Source organism: Orcinus orca, chromosome 10 (assembly GCF_937001465.1).
Source record: "Orcinus orca chromosome 10, mOrcOrc1.1, whole genome shotgun sequence".
NCBI classification, from domain to species: domain Eukaryota; kingdom Metazoa; phylum Chordata; class Mammalia; order Artiodactyla; family Delphinidae; genus Orcinus; species Orcinus orca.
Window position 1 is genome coordinate 25,289,565 of NC_064568.1, and position 17,526 is coordinate 25,307,090.

At 41.0% G+C, this 17,526-nt stretch overlaps 1 protein-coding gene across 4 annotated transcripts in view; it reads left to right on the forward strand.

Moving 5' to 3' along the window:
* The window catches only part of ADAMTS9 (ADAM metallopeptidase with thrombospondin type 1 motif 9), a 226,339-nt gene that overhangs the window by 82,506 nt on the left and 126,307 nt on the right, over positions 1-17,526 (forward strand). For all 4 annotated transcript variants that reach the window (XR_007479510.1, XM_004267994.3, XM_033424784.2 and 1 more), the window contains 3 exons: positions 1,075-1,344; positions 6,414-6,575; positions 8,719-8,895. Coding sequence is in view for 3 of the 4 variants with exons in the window: in XM_004267994.3 (XP_004268042.1) it covers positions 1,075-1,344; positions 6,414-6,575; positions 8,719-8,895 (609 nt within the window). In the remaining variant the exon portion in view is untranslated. The remainder of the gene's footprint in view (positions 1-1,074; positions 1,345-6,413; positions 6,576-8,718; positions 8,896-17,526) is intronic.

Here is a 17,526-nt window from a genome sequence, read left to right on the forward strand (position 1 = left end):
TACATCTATCAGATCCATCTGTCTACTCACCAGGGATTTAGAAAGAGCAGTGACTGACAAATAAGAAAGTCCTTGCCTTTATGAAGATCATTCCAATGGCAATTCCAGTCAATGAGCAAATAAAGGTATAAATATACGATATAGCACCAGATACTGATACATACCAGAAAAAAGGTCAAACACAGTAATGGCAGAGAGAAAGGGGTGATGTGCTTTTAGACAAGGTGGTCAGAAAAGGCCTCACATTGCATTGAGCAGGGCTTACATGGAGTGAAGCAGTGAACCACATGGATATCCGTGTTGTACAGCAGAAAGTAGAGCAGCTGCAAAGACCCTCAGACGGGGGTGTTCTTGGCCTGCTCAGAAAGCATCCATAAGGCCCGTGGGGCTGGAGTGCAGTGTGGAGAGTGATAAGAGATGTGTCAAAAAGGTAGCCAGGGCTTCCCTGGTGGCGCAGTGGTTGAGAGTCCGCCTGCCGATGCAGGGGACACGGGTTCGTGCACCGGTCCGGGAAGATCCCACATGCCGCGGAGCGGCTGAGTCCATGAGCCATGGCCGCTGAGCCTGCGCGTCTGGAGCCTGTGCTCCGCAACGGGAGAGGCCACAACAGTGAGAGGCCCGCGTACCGCAAAAAAAAAAAAAAAAAAAAAGGTAGCCAGTGGCCACATCATGAAGGGCCTACTAGGTCAAGGTAAGGACTGTGGACATTATTCACAGTGAATTGGGAAGTCACTAGGTGAATGACATGATCTGACTATAGTTTGCAAGGGTCATGGTTTATGATATGTGGATAACAGGCTTGGGTTGGGAGGAAGGTGTCAAGATTACAAACAAGAGCCCAGCTGAAAGGCCACTGCAATAGTCCTGGCAAGGGAAGGCGGTGGCCTGGACTAGGGAGGTGATGGCAGAGATGGTGGGAAGTGGCTGATGGGGATGTATTTTGCATACTGGGCCGACAGGGCTTCTCCATGAAAATGACCATGAGGTGGGAAGAAAAGAGACGGGGAGATGCCAGGGTTTTGGGCCTGAGCGACTGGCTGAACCACCCTTTCTCTTTCTGAACGTCCAATGTAGTGCTCCGTGACGTGTGGGCAAGGGAGGACCACCCGGCAAGTGGTCTGTGTCAACTACAGTGACCACGTGATCGATCAAATCGAGTGTGACCCGGATTATATCCCAGAAACCGACCAGGACTGTTCCATGTCACCATGCCCTCAGCGGACCCCAGACAGTGGCCTCGCTCAGCACCCTTTCCAAAACGAGGGTTATCGCCCCAGGAGCGTCAGCCCTAGCCGCACCCACGTGCTCGGAGGAAACCAGTGGAGGACTGGCCCCTGGGGAGCAGTGAGTATTCCCTGAAGCCTTTGCGAATTTGCTTTCTTCTCTTTCATTTGATGTAGTGCTTGGAGGGAAACAAACTAGAAACACCTCTGGAGCATATTTATGTCAGAAGGGATTGACACTGTGCATTTTCATTTGTTGAGGTTAATTGCAGTCCCAGAAGAGGTGTCACTTGAGACAGTCTGCCCGCACCTCTAAGCTACCTTAACTGGGTGGAGGGGAGGGGGTGTCACTGCTGGATGATTTGATCAGACAGCTTCCTGGAAGGTAATGTGAAGCTGCGATGATTGATCCTGGAGGTGGCAGGCAGCTCTTACCTGAAGGAAAATTAAAAGGGCAGAAGAACTTTTCTGAAAGGGAGTTTTTAATGAAAGTCATTTTCCTTCTTGCTATCTTCCAGATGAGTGTAGTCTTGAAGTGTCACAATTGCTATGCCATTTGTAGTAGTGGATCATTGTCTTGGATTAGGAGAGAAGGAGTGGGCTGGGTAATATCTGTGCTTAGAGGGAAAATTCCATACCTGAATGGTTGTCAGCACAGGCTTTAAGGAAAGATGCCTCTGTCTGATCCAAGGACTTGTACTTTCAGATTTTGGTGTCTTTGGCAGGTCCCCTCTCCTCTTTGAGCCTGTTTCCTCATCTGTAAAACAAAGTTAACAGTAACTCCAACTTTCTTGGGTTGTCGTAAGAATTAAATACAACGATGCAAATAAAGTGTTTTACGCTCTGCCCACCATCGTGACAATCTAATAAATGTCGACGATTATTTTTATTGTTATCGTTATCTTTGTCCTTCAAATTAGGAAGACCTTGACAAATAATATTTAGCTAGCATTCAAAGGAAAAATATGCTCTCGAAAGTTTCAGAATTTTTATTGAATAATTTTCCAAAAAATAATTTTATTGTGGAATACTGGACATGTCTAAAGGAACTTCGGGAGGGGTAAGGTAGCAAGAGACCCTGGGGAGGTATGGGGAGTTTGGTGTTTATTAATCACTCACGAAGTCTTTTTAATTGTTTACTATTCATTTCCTTCTAGTACTGCTAATTGTGTTTAATTATTTCTGGACTAAAAAGCATTAGAAGGAACCTGTCGGTTTCCCACCATGGTTATGTTTCAATAAATTAGGTTTACTTTCCTGTGAATGCAGATAGCCACTGAGTGTTTTCACACACTGTACCTGTTGGTTGTAAGCAGAACATCTGCCTGGGACCTTCACCACCTTATTCTCCTCCCTTACTTCCCACTTTGAGGCTTCCTTTGCCTGGGTTAGAAGAAATTTGGGTTCTGAGAAATTAAAGGGTGATCAAGAGAGGTCATCACTGAGTGTCCCATGATTTTTCCAGTGGAAAAAATTCACAACTCAAACATGTCTATTCTAATGATAACACTAGAACTTAAAAAAAAAAAAAAAAAGACAGCTATTCTTGTTTAGGACTACATTTGTGGATAATGCATTCCTTTAAGATTGAATGATTCTGCCCTTGGGCAGAGTTCCCAATTAGGGAGGATTAGGTAACCTTTTTGCAGCAGTGGGCAATACCATTCTTCTCATTGTGCCTGTTTTTTGTTTGGGGATTTTTTTTTTTCTAAGTTAAGTGAGGCTGAAGGTGGACAATGTGATTTTTCAGCTGTAGGCTGACGTGCCTGACTTACTCCCAGGAGAGTGTGGCATGTGTATACATCTCTGTGTGGTTCGGGATGCATGGTTCTTCCTGCCTGCCACAGCAGGAAAGGCAGCAAAGAATCACGGACACTGGAGAAGGGGAATCTAACGTTTCCAGTAGTTTCTGGAATCAGAACCTCATTTTACAGTATGTTTTTGCGTAAACCTGAACCTTCTGTAAGTTTTTTGGTGTGTTACCAACTAGGGGTCTCTGGTTGCAAGCAAAAGAAAAGGAATTGATTCCTTCAAGGGAAAGCAAAACAAACAATACTGTTCATTTAGCCCCAGTAGAGACTGGGACCAGAACATCTTCAGGGATCTAGCTAGGGGTTGGCAAATTTTTTCTGCAAAGGGCCAGGTAATAAATATTTTCAGCTATGTGGACCATGCAGTCTCTGTTGCAGCTAACCAGCTCTGCTGTCTTAGCACAAAAGCAGGCATAGACAATATGTAAACACATGGAAATGGCTGTGTTTCCATAACACTTTAGTTATAAAAACAGCTTGCAGGCCAGATTTGGCCCCCAGGCCAAATGCCAATCTCTGATCTCTAGATGCAACAGTATCTACAGTATAATTTCCTTTTTTTTTTTTTTTTTGCGGTACGCGGGCCTCTCACTGTCGCGGCCTCTCCCGTTGTGGAGCACAGGCTCCGGACGCGCAGGCTCAGCGGCCATGGCTCACGGGCCCAGCTGCTCCGCGGCATGTGGGATCTTCCCGGACTGGGGCACGAACCTGTGTCCCCTGCATCGGCAGGCGGACTCTCAACCACTGCGCCACCAGGGAAGCCCCAGTATAATACATTTCTTTAAGGAGTTTCTGTCTTAATGAACGCTTTTCAACTCTGAACCGCCCTTGAGTTGCTCTGCTCATGATTCAAATTCCCAGGAAAGTCTGATTGGCAGCCCGTTCCTCTTACTCCTTGATCAGGGAAATGTAGAGCATCTTAAAACACAGTGCCACTAAGATGACGTCCATTGGCGGAGAAATGATTCCTTAAAGGAAAATTGGGCTGCCAGGTGTTAAGGGGAAGTACAGTAGGCAGATAAAAATACCAGATCTCCATCATCTCTTGTTTCCCTAGTGGCCATTCTCTCTTGTTTTGTTCAGTGTGGATGATAGGTACAGGGTTTGTTCGAAGGAATGTTTACCTGGGAAAATATGTCATCTAAAGAGGACAGGAAAATTGTTAACAAAATAAGTCCAGAGTGAAATTCTGCAACATGAGAATGGAACTAAGAATCCCTGTTAATCAAAAAATGGCAAAATTGGACCTGGAGAAAGATGATGTACAATACTTCACCTGTGTATGGGAGTATAAAGACCCAGGCCGATGCTGGGTTCAGAACTGTGCAAGCACAAGTTCTAGACTGTATGGCGCAATTGCTTGGCCCCCAGCTGAGCGCTCTATCTGTTTGGTCAGATTCTCAATAGGAAGCATCTGACTGGTCACTGGGCAGCCAGTAGATTAGTTGACCTTGGATTTGTTATCCTTCCTTGCTCCACTCAGCCATATTGAAGGGAGGGTAGCATGTGGTTTATGGAACTTTGCTTCTAGAAACTCTAATTGGATCAGGCAGTAGATCCTGTAACCAGCACTATAGGATCTAATAGGGATACAAGTATGACATTGATCCCCTCTGAAGGAGCTTACCATTTTATTGGGACAATAACACAGGTGACATAATAAACAATACAAGATTTTATTATCAAAGGAAAAATTCAAGGGCCAAAATATATATATTCCAAATCTGTTAACAATATGGAAGGTCCTTCCTAATGTTTTAAATTCTGGTCCCCAAACAAAGCTGATTAAAATAATAGTTCTCTGTGTTTCTCACATAATAAGCTGTTTAAAAGTAGAAAACAAATATTTTTAAGTTTCAAGTGAGTATATCAGAACCCTCAGAGAATAGAGGTAGGATTTTTGTAAATCAAACATTACCGGGCTTCTCTGGTGGCGCAGTGGTTGAGAGTCCGCCTGCCTATGCAGGGGACACGGGTTCGTGCCCCGGTCCGGGAAGATCCCACATGCCGCGGAGCGGCTGGGCCCGTGAGCTGTGGCCGCTGAGCCTGCGCGTCCGGAGCCTGTGCTCCGCAACGGGAGAGGCCACAACAGTGAGAGGCCTGCGTACCGCAAAAAAAAAACAAAAAAAAAAAAACCAAAAAAAACCACCTAAATATTTGCTCAGACAGAATTCATAAATCTATTTTCCTGCTCTACATTTAAAAATTAAACTCAGTATTTTTGAAAATCATTTATAATTTGTCCAACATAGGCAGGGAAATTGAACTGAAGTCCAGTACAATAAGCAAAAAATAAACATTTTCACATCTTTATATGGAAGAAGCCAACCAGCAAGGAGCAGTATTTATGGGTATTTTGAAATAACACTGGTTTGAGCTGGGGTTTGATAGCACAAATCAGCCATTGGAACCCGGAACTCAAAGCAGTGTTGCAGATGCAGTGGGAGACTTGATAATTCCTGAGAATTGGATTGCTTGGAGGAATAGATGGTTGTTTTACAAGCAAACAGATTGTACAAGTTAAGGGTCAGAGTGAAGGAGACTAGCAAACACATCGGGTTTCAAAAGATAAGGAAATTATGGAAAGAAAAAAACACTCAAGATGTAGATAAGTAAGAGAGCTATGAGAAGCTTGTGTGGGAAATTAGCTGAAGGGTGAACATAATTCTATGACAACCGTGAAAGGGAGTAAGCAGTAGGCTCGTGCACCTGAAGAGAGGTCTGTCAATATGGAATTCGGGTTCACTGGGGAATAAAAATAAAGAAGGAAAACAAATCTTGCTACCATTAGCCTCCGAAGTAGAGGCTTTTGCCAAGGGAGAGACAGAAACGTTACCTGCAAGGAAATGATATGTAAGTGATATTCCGTGATGCTTTCCTTGAGTAATTGAAGGAGTTAGTACAGAAGCTTAATTTCAACAACTGGCAATTCCTGAATCATGTGATTTGACCCCGGTGTTGAAAGGGAAGTTAAATGTTGTTTCTAAATAAGCGCTTGCAGTTTTGCAAAGAAGAGAATTTCCCAGTAGACTGTGGTGTCAGTCAGCACGTCTGTACCTCTCAGAGATGCAAAGGATGAATAGGACAGCTTTGGAAATCCCAAGACATGATCACTCATTAGGCATTGATGAAACACCTGCTGAGACCTAACCTGCTCAAGGGAGAAGCCGTGTTTCTGCCCTCCAGGTGTTGCTAAGACGTGAACTTTAAACAGCCCCACGGAAGGGAGGTTCTCAGGATTGCTTTCTGTCCATTGTGGATGACTTGAGAATGGTTTCTGCCACATTTGTCTCTGACCCTTCAACCAGCTGCTTTTTGTGTCCCTGAGATGGAGATCGAGGTAGGGATTAACCTGTTGACTGATGTCTGCTGTGTTCAGTGTTCCAGTACCTGTGCTGGTGGGTCCCAGCGGCGTGTTGTTGTGTGTCAGGATGAAAATGGATACACCGCCAACGACTGCGTGGAAAGAATCAAACCCGATGAGCAGAGATCCTGCGAATCTGGCCCTTGCCCTCAGTGGGCTTATGGCAGCTGGGGAGAGGTGAGAGCAAACTCCACTTATACATCCTTTGGGAAAAAACAAACACCAAACAGCGTTATTGTTCATAGTTTATTTGAAGAAAAGAACTAGCTCTAGTTAAAGCTTCTTGATTTCAGGTTAACTAGGAGAACAGTCTTAATTCTGGACCATTTTAAAAGTGCATTTATTACCAAGTAGAGACAGCTTGACTACATAGGAGAGAAAAGTTAGGAAAGAATGCAGATTAATGCTACTTTAAATTGTTAACCTCTGCTGATTAAAACATGGGTGCTTTTAAAGTGATTGAAAATGTGTGTTAAATCAGTGATTGGAAACTTTGCCATCTTCTTCATAGTCTTGGGGTGTTTGTGATGCACCCTTGTTCCCATGGCATCGTGTCTCCTAATATTTCAAATCCCTGATGAACCAGAATGAATAGGAGCTGTTATTCCTATCAAAGGTGATGCATTTTAATTGTAGAAATGAATAATTAGCTGTGTAGTCTCAAATAATAAAATTCTTCAGCTGTTACCTTTTAAGAATTGCCTGCTATGACCGATGAAAGGCAATAGAATATTTGGAGCAGACAAAACTGGGTCCCATTCCCAGGCCTGGCTCTTACAAGCTTTGTGGCTTTAACAGATAATACAACTTTGCCAAATGTCTGTATTCTCGTCTATAAATGGGAATAATAATGGCACTCACTTGACAGTGTTCACATCTATTATATGAGATAGTGCGTGTCAAAAGCCTAGCCCATAGCCTTCAATCACGGTTAACTGCTTTTATAATAATGATAATCAGTATTATTACTCCCAATAATACTGCTTATCATTAGCATTACTATTATTATCGAATGGGGTTTTGAGCCACTATCATGTGTAGGACTTAGATGCTTATTGTTTTGTATTTAATTAACAAAGAATACATCTCTCTACTCTTGAATCCACAGGGAGAACCCATATTTAGAGTTTGTTGAGTTGTTCTGTCTTGACTGTAAAATTTATAAAATAACACACGAGGATTAACATCGTGGAGACTCCCCCCACCCCGCCAAGAGGGGAACAAAGACACATGAGATGGACGGGCATGTTTGTCCACACCCCTGGCTAAACGAAATCACGTGTCCACATTTCATGCTTTCATCCACGTAACCTAGTAGTCATAGGCACTCATAACAGAGAGTTTGTTAACTTTCGGTGATAATACGTCATTCTGGAGGGCTTTGCTGAAAGGCCGGAAGGGGAAGTCAGGTTTGGAGACGTGTGTATTGTAGGTTTCCCAAAACTCCTCGTAAAGTTCTGTCCCGTGGGGCCTGTGCTTAAGCTTCTGTAATTGGATAGAAGCCAGGAGAGTACACGCATTTGCTGGGATGCTGGCTGTCAGCACGGACCAGATCATTCCAAATTCTGTGGGAGATCTGGCCTTGACACAGCAGGGGAACAGTCAGTGTTCCTGGATGTGAGCACAGCGGTACTGTCCAAGAAATACAACTTGTTCCTGCCTCAGAAGTGTGGGTCTAGCCAACAGTCAGAACCTTATCCAATGTTCCCACCACACTGTTTACTCATCCTAGGGGAAAGTCATCATTATCCTCAGATTCAGAGATAACATAAAATATTTGAACGTCAGAAAGGTCTATGGAGACTAGAGTCACAGAATAGACAAAGGTTGGTGACAACTTCTTAGAGGTTGCCCGAAAATAAAACCAGCTAAGTCATTATTTCCTTTATTTGGTCCTGAGTAGTTTTTAGATTTTTGTTTCTTTGATTTTGGGTTTTGAATACCTCAAAAAAAGGCTGTAGTCTTATCCTAGACACCTGCTGTTGAATTGACTTTGATCAAGTGAAACTCTGTTAAGCTCAGTTGCCCCATATATAAAATGCGGCAAATAATTACACTCTCCTCTTGATGAGATAATATATATAAAAGCACTTAGTGCAGATGAAGAGCTAATGCTCAATAAACAATACCTACCATGAAAGTAGAGGGCTCCGGTCTGCTGCGTATATTACTTTTGGTAACTCAGCTTCATTCTGCCTACAGACTTACCTTGCCTGACGCTGTAATAGAGTCTGGCTAAGACGTTTCTCTTACAGGAGAAGAAAATTTGCCACTGGCTCTTCAGGCAAAATAACTGCAGCCTTCCTTTTTCTTCTTCCAGTGTACTAAGCTGTGCGGTGGAGGCTTGCGGACAAGACTGGTGGTCTGTCAGCGGCCCAGCGGGGAACGGTTTCTAGATCTGAGCTGTGAAATTCTTGACAAGCCGCCAGATCGAGAGCAATGTAACACACATGCTTGTCCTCAAGACGCTGCATGGAGTACTGGCCCTTGGAGTTCGGTACGGCCCTAACTATTCATGTTTGTTAAGCAAAATATGTAACTAACATGCCCAATTCCAAGGTGTTCTGGGTCACTCCTTTGGGACAGATAATTATCCTCCTCACAAGGGCATCCCTGAAACTGTGCTATACACAGTCTGCTATTTTCTTCATATTGACATACAACAGAATTAATTAATTTTTTTTATGAGATTGCCAAAGTGACTTTACAGGTGACTTGTACCTCAAACAGGCCTTTGCCAATGCCCAGAAGTAGCATCCTTTCCTATAACTAGACTATATATATTTGTGTGTGTGTGTGTGTGTGTGTTTTAAGAAACTAAATAACTCCGTGCCATTATTAAGCTCCAAAGTGATTTAACCAGACAACTCAAAAGCAGATATTCTTTCCTTTACTAAGCTGGTAGTTTTGACTTTGGTGGGAAGATACCTGCTTATTGAGGCCAAAGCAATTTTTGATTCAGAGACTCTACCTTGCCTCTCTGTGACTCGGGTACAGCTCTCAACACAATCACCAAAAAGCTTGTGCCCACAAAATTGACTGAAACCATTTGGAAAATTCAAAAGACCAAAAGTGGACTCAGTGACCTGATGCCATTCAAGGCATCTGAAATGTTCTCTCTTCTATCAAGACAGAAAGCCTGTTTGAGACCATTTTTTTCTTTGGTCCTAGGCTTCCTTTGTGATCTACTTTTAAATGACATTGTGAGACAGATTCGCCATTGTAAATACTATGCAAACTTCTGGGGCAGCTCTTGGCAAACAGAAGGATAGGCTATGTCGAAACGAGACTGTGGCTAAATTGTGCCATAGGTTATGGAGTCATTAGGGCTGTTTCATGTAAATAGAGTAAACATTCCTGTGAATACATTCATTGCACTGAAGCTGAATTAATATTATATTAAGTCATATCCAAAAGCCTTTTTTATTCCATAGGGTTCTGAGGAAAAGTCTTAACCATTCCTAAAACCAACTAAAGAGCAGATTAACTGACCTGACATGGCTAATACCTGTTGACACTTCTAAGAGTCAAGGGTTTCAGTGTCAGAGATTGTGTCTGCAGGTAGAACTCTAGCTGTATAACTACTGTACTTTGTATTAAGTAGAAATCTAGAAGAATTTAGAGCGTTATCTCAACTGGTACTATTCAGCTGGGCTCTAAGGATTTTATTCAAGGACATTTCAGATGTATTGTTCACCCAGAGTATTTTGTCTGCAATACTGGCACTCTCCCAAAATGAACATTTTGAAAAAGATCAGAAATAACCTTAAAATGTCAAGAACATCTTCTGACATTCCAGCTTCCCTAAGTCACCTATTACATATTATTTTTCATGAAATTTTCCCTCTTGAGCCCATTATATTTTCACCCCTTTTCACTCAGCCGACACTAATACCACACTGGAGTATATTTCAAAAACTCTAGTAGCTCTCTAAAAAGTTGTGTTTCTTTAATATTGACCAAAAAACATCTCCTAACCCTCAGAGGGTATGTGTGTGTGTATCTATAATATAATAATATAATATTATATACTATATATTGTATATAATATATACAATATATATTATATAGTATATATACATTAATTTCCACAGCATTTTCTTTCTTGAACACTTTCTAAACACAGCTTAATTTCTTTTTACAACGGATCCCCACCCTCTCCCACAGATATTTTAAGAGCTTAAGTGCTTAAATTTTAAAATACGATCTGCTCATTAACTGAAGGCTTTAAGTTTTTCTTATTGTAGTTGTTGTTCTTGGGCCTGCACATAGTTTTCTGAAACACACAGAGAAGAAGAGAGAGAGAGCTTCTAAATGCTCTGTAATGCACAGGAGCAAATACACAGATTTTGAAAATATTTTTGCTGCCTATGCGATTTTAATGCTTCCTTTGTAAAGTGATCATTATTCAAATATATATTCAAATGCCTCTGCAGCCTGGGAGCAAGGCCACTTCTACAAGGCTTTTTATTGTGATTTTTACAACAACTAAATCAAAAGCGTTTTATTTAAATAGATTCATTTGTAATATATTACTTAAATTATGTGTGTGAGGGCAGCCTTTGAGATTCTTAATGTAGGATTTGGATTTTACTTTTATGTTGACTTCTATTGATGCTTTGGTACAATTTCTTAGTAATTCTAGATTGAAGCATACCTCAGTGAATTGTGTTAACAGCCATAAAGCCACTTCTATGGTGCTTCATCATTGTAACTGAGAGTGACATTAACAACAACAAAAACTGTATTCAAGGTGCTAACATGTTGCTTTCAAGAGAAAGTGAACTCGATTTATTAGAGGCCAAGGGTAGCCTTTAGTCCCCCTCCGGCCTTGTTGCTTTCTTTCCCCAAGTACTCCCAAGCTGGAGATAGTGTCGAGAAGCAGCTATTGCTGTGTGAGTCTTTTCCAAGGTCAAAACGAAGATAGGCTAGTTCAACAGTTGTTACCAAGGAGCAGTATTTAGGAGAGAAACTGCAAATGGCTGTTAGCGTGGTGTCCAGGCTCTCTAACATGAAGCTTTTGTGAATGTAGGCTTCAGGTACTCATTTTAAGACCCTTAATTCTGGCTCAAGTCACTAGAGATTTAGAATCGTGATTGTGGAAAACACCTTCCCCAGATTTCGTCTTTTCTGTCCTCTTTTGAACGTGTCCTTGCACTCTGACTTGGTAATGTTTTATTTTTGAAATAAGGTTCTTACCACTGATTTGCCTATTGCACGCACACATCCCGTGACTAGAGGGATAAAGAGGAAAGAGAGCTGTCTAACGGTAGTGGGAAGTGGGTTCAAAAATCTGTAGCATTCTAGAGTAAGCTGCCTCAAGATGAAATCGAAAAGGTTGCTAGGTGATGTCACCTATCCAAGATGGTCCTCCAGCCTTCCCTTTTGCATTGCCCCGTGTATCTGCTTGCTGATTGCCTTGGAGACCATGGTTCTCCTTAGGAGAAATTGCTTGTGTGAGTTTTTCATGCCAAAACCTAAATGTGTTCTCTGAGCCTTGCTTTAGGTGCTTTGGAATAATGCCTGTCGACCCGAATAATGAGAATTTATGAGCTCACGAAGGAACTGTGCTTTTGTTTCTGCCTGGCCAACTTATGAATTTGTGTCTACCTCATTTTCATATTAAAGTTTGCAGCTTCTGTAGGTAGGAAGAGAAAACGTCTGACATCAGTATTTTATCACCTCACCACATCTATCTCTAGCAAAAATAAAGATTGTAAATATCACTACCATACTTTCCGAATACATTTTAAGCAGCCAAGCCTAGTATTATCTGAATATTTTGAGCAGTACAGATTTCTATGTGTTTATATAATAAAGCATATTTATTTTTTCCATGTTATTTAATTTTACGTACTATGTTTAAAAATCAGTGTTTATCAGCAGACTGTAAAGGCAAATAGGCTGTGTGCTTAGAAATGCATGTGTATGTTTCTTTTGGTTTTAAAGACACGTTTTAATTTTGTAAATCCCCTCCAACCTGTACCATCCTCTCCCAAATCTGAGTTAGCCAAGTGGCAAGCTTTATGTAATTGGATAGTGCAAAATGTGTATTTTAGGGCTTCCCTGGTGGTGCAGTGGTTGAGAGTCCGCCTGCCGATGCAGGGGACGCGGGTTTGTGCCCCAGCCCGGGAAGATCCCACATGCCGCGGAGCGGCTAGGCCTGTGAGCCATGGCCGCTGAGCCTGCGCGTCCGGAGCCTGTGCTCCGCAACGGGAGAGGCCACGACAGTGAGAGGCCCACGTACCGCAAAAAAAAAAAAAAAAAAAAGTGTATTTTAAAGGGATACTTTAAAAAATATTTCTGGATTGGAAATGATGCTTAGTGATATAAACAAAAACATACGAGGCCTAATATTTTGTTGGGTTTTTTTTCTTCTCTAATACTGTTGTCCTGATTCATTGAGTCTCACCTATGAAATATGAATACTCCATTTATTGAATTTGTACATAATGCTAAGGCATAGCCAGAAGACAAAACCAGTGATTAGGAGAAATGGTTCTGAATATGTCAGAGGAGCCAGGTACAGGAAAAAGCTCACCTAATGGGCATCAATTTGATCATACCTTATTCTTTGTGTTCAGATAACTATAAAAGACTTACAACATTTGTCAGTTTTGTTATTTGTTCACCTGAAATACATTTCAGAAGCATTTCTTATTAAAGAAAACATAACAGTAACTTGAAAGTTTTAAGAGAACCTGCACTTTTCAAAAAATGATAAATCATAAAGATGACCTCAGATCTTTGCTGGTTCCACTCCCCTGCTGAGCCTCCACTTTGCACTGTAGTTTGTTATGGTAACTGGGGGGGAAAGGACCAAAATAAGGGAGTCCCTATATGCATTTGAGGGTTTTTTTATGAGGTGCTGAATAAGATAACTTCTCCAAAGCAGGTGATCGTAGCTAACGTTTACTGAGTATTTACTATGTACCAAGCCAGGTTAAGCAAATCTGTGTCACATTTAGCCCCCATGTTACCCTGTTGAGAGAGGTGTTTTTATGAATCCATTTGACTGTGTGATAATCTACTTTAGCGATACAACTTCAATGTCAGTATACCTTTTTTTGTTTTTCTCCCCTGGGAGAAAGAAGGATTTATAACTTGTAGCCAGTAAGGAGAACACCAAGGATCTTTTCCAAAGCAGTGTCTCCCAATGTCCTGTTTGTTTTGGTAGAAAGAAACAGCTGATGTTCAGAGTGAATTTTTTAAACTCCTGCTTATATTCAATAAAAGGATATGCCTAAAACTCACACTCCATCTAGACTCAACATTATTTAGCTAATACTGGCATTGCCCCTTTGACTCCAGCAATAGAAAATCTAAATTTATAACTTTTACTGGTAAATTCCCATAACCGGCAGCTATGAACACTTCAAACAACTGATTATGTTTAGGGAATGGCAAAACATCTCTCTTTTTTATTTTAAAAATATCATAATAGCCAGATTCGGAGGATGATATAAAGATTTGGGCTATAAGGAATATCACATCAAATGTGTATGCATTTTTATATAAATATATTTTTTTCTTTACTAATGAAGACAGATCTTAAACATACTTCTAGTGTCTTTTAAGAAAGAAATAAGAAACACATTATTTGCCTCTATCAATATGGAGTTTAAAAAATAAGATAGGTTTTTTTTTTAATGAAAACATTATGACATATGAAATTACAAAGTTTATTTGAACTCAGGGTAGATTAAGACTCTATAAACCACTCATCTCACATGTGCTCCGATAAAGCAAAACACTGGCCTGCATCTGTTTCATTGGAGATAAAACTTAGCTGGACTTTTTTTTTTTCCCTCAGTATTTACAGTGATTGTACGCCTATCAGAGATTCTGTTCCTGCTTTCTGACAGCTGATATTTCTTGATAGCTTGACAGATTTCTGTTTTTACAGTCTTAAAAAGTCCAAAGGTGGGAATGGGGGCAAGGGTAGGAGAGACGTTAGACCCTGAGAAGGAGTGAAGGTCCTCCCCCCGACTCAGGTCAGCGAGTTGCCCTTTTGGAATGGACAGGAATGGAAACTTTGGAATGTGGAGTGGGAGGTAGAGGCTGAGTCCAAGTCTAATTGGCTGGGAGGGAATCCTGATTATTAAAGGCAGTTGAGGAAGATTTATGAGGAGGGCGTAAAAGACTGTGGGTCATTCCTTTTAAAAAAAAAATGTCATTCATTTTTCAGTGAATACTTGTTATGGGCCTACTGGGGGGCTAGTCTGTTCTGCATGCTAAGGATACAGCAGTGAACAGTCAGAGCTATTCATCCTAGTGGGGAAACAGAAAATTTGAACACATGTAGAACTGACAGTTTTTTCCTGGAAGCCTCACTACAACCATAAAAATACAAATTGCTATTAGAATATATATATATATATCTTCATGTTGCTAATGATCTTTGTTCAACCGATATAAATTATTGATCTCGTCTTTCCTTTTAAATGTGCAGTTGCTCAATAATTTTCAGTGATAAATGCCCTCTCGCTGATGGCATGGAACCTTTCAAAACCTCCTGTCAGGAAATACGCTTCTGTTCACCTTTACGTAAGAACCCAAACATGAGTTCAGGGGTCTGAGAGCCAGGGTAAGTGGAAGGCCTGGCTTTCTGCCTCTCCCCTCTGGGGTCCTCAGCCTCCACACCAGCATGGGAAGTTGTGGCTGAGAGTACATTTCCCCCTTTGTGATTTAATAGGTGCCAATAAAAAGATCTGGAAGGTGTGGATTGCCACATCACCATCTTTGTTCTTGCTGTTGTTCATTTTCATGGATTGTTTTAATCACTGCAACATCCCTTTCCAGAAATTTATAAAATAGGAACTTGGCAGCCAAAAGAGTGTACAGGAAGTAGTATGGAAAAGAATCAATGGAGGCTGAACCTACAAAGCCACCATTCTTAGCCAGGCCTGCATCCCGTTTCTCTTATTAGAATGAGGTTATGCCTTGGCCAGAGCAGTCCAATAACTTTCCACAGTGTTGGAAATGTTCTCTATCTTTCCTTTCCAATATGGAAGCCACTAGCCACATGTGGCTAATATTAAGCACTTATTATGTGGCCAAGTACAATAGGATTTTGCATTTTAAATTGTACTTAACTTAATTACTCTAAATATAAACAGCCACCTGTGCCTGGTGGCTACCGTATTAGACAGGGCAACCTCAGGCAATTAGCAATTAATATTCAACTAGCCAAGGGATCAGTAAACTTATAAAAATAAATTGGGGAGAAAAGCCCTATGTCAGCATGTAATGGGTCCCTATGTAGGATGCCCTTGCATCTAATATGTACCATCCTCTTGTCATTCTGTTTTGCACCCTTGTTTGGGAACACTTTAGTGGGTGTTCCCTGACAGCTGGGCATTGAAAAAGTAGCACGGGGAGATCAGCTCGGTGCTTTGTGACCACCTAGAGGGGTGGGATAAGGAGGGTGTGAGGGAGACGCAAGAGGGAGGGGATATGGAGATATATGTAAACGTATAGCTGATTCACTTTGTTATACAGCAGAAACTAACACAACAATGTAAAGCAATTATACTCCAATAAAGATGTTAAAAAAAAGAAAAATACAATGGTCAAACCTAAAAAAAAAAAAAAAAAAAGAGGCTTTTAGAACCAGCTGTCTTTAGAGTAGTAACTCCAGGGCCTCCACATAAAAGCAGCTGTTAAAACAAACTCTCCTCTTTTGCATCTCAGAGTTCAAGTTCATCATGGCAGTAAGTTCAGTTAAGGAGAAAGAATGTTTATGTGTTCTGTGGGTCGAAAGGGCAAGGTGTAATGATGCTTTTTAGGAGAGGGCAAAAATGGACAACGCCAGGTAGCCACCTTGTAGAAGCTTGAATTCCAAGAGACCATTCCCTCTTTGAAGGAGAAGTTTCAAGAAGGCAACTTTCATATTCCCTGAGCCCTGTAGGTAAAGGTTGAGTAGATTAGGTTTATGGAGCTGTCTCAAAGACACTTCAGAAGAATCAGAGTTGAGGCTGTGTCTCCTCCATCACTATAATTGCCGTCATTTAACTTTGCCTCCCCAGTGTTAAGAAAACCGTTACGGATTGTTTCGTGTTCATACCCTGTAGTGATGCACTCAGAAATTAAAATGTATGTAACGACATTGGCTGCAAATTGGCTGATGATGTCATCAGTTCTCTTTTCTAGCGACCAGACAGAGTTGTGGGGTTTTTTTGCCCCTTTAGGGTGACATCTGAATTAAACTATAAACCGTTCAGGTGGTCTGTTTTTAGAAGCCCTTTTTCATTTATTATCCTCACTCTTAGGTTGCCTATGTACTAAAATGGGAAATAAGTCAAATAACTCTCTAAGCCACCTTCTTCTGAAGTATCTCAGAAAGTAGATGAATGGATTGCTTCAGTTATCTGCAGAAGAGCTGTTTCCCCTCAGTTTTATACAGTGCATTTCATCCCATAATTATTGTGACAGCTTTGACTTTTTATTATAACGATCACTTACATTTTGGAGCATTTATTATCTGCTAGAAGTTATATAAAGCAATTCACTCACATTATCAAATTTAATCTCTTCTACTTGATGAGCTTAGCGCCGTCAGATAAATTAGCTAGTTGGTTCTAGGTCAAACTGTGGCTGAACCAGGTTCTGAGCTTGGTAACCAAGATATAATCCCCTCATCTTGCTGTTTAGTTGGTGAAGTGGTGAAAAGCTGTGGAAAGAGGATGTATACAATTTAAGATTTTCTGTTTTTCCAGATTGTAAGTGCTTGAAACATTCTGGAATTATTGAGCCATTTACAGATTTTGCTCAGAGCTCTAAAGGGATGAATATGAGAAAATTGTTTTTCTTAAAATTAAACCAGGTAAAGAGCAAGATTGGGGCTTTCTAGAAGACTTGGGGGGGAAAAAACCATGAAGTATTTATTAAGCACACATTAAGTGGTATTTCTGACATTTTAATATACAAAGAGAAATAGAATAACTGGAGGTAATAAATCTAAGTGTTTTCTTTGTTCAGTAGATATATAGGTAATCAGGATGAGAAATTAGATTTTGGTCAAGCCAGTTAGGGGATTTGTAGATGTTTGTACGATTAGGTTTATTGTAGAATGTGATATGCTGTCGCACTACAAGTGAATTATGAAAACTGATGAAATTAAAATTTA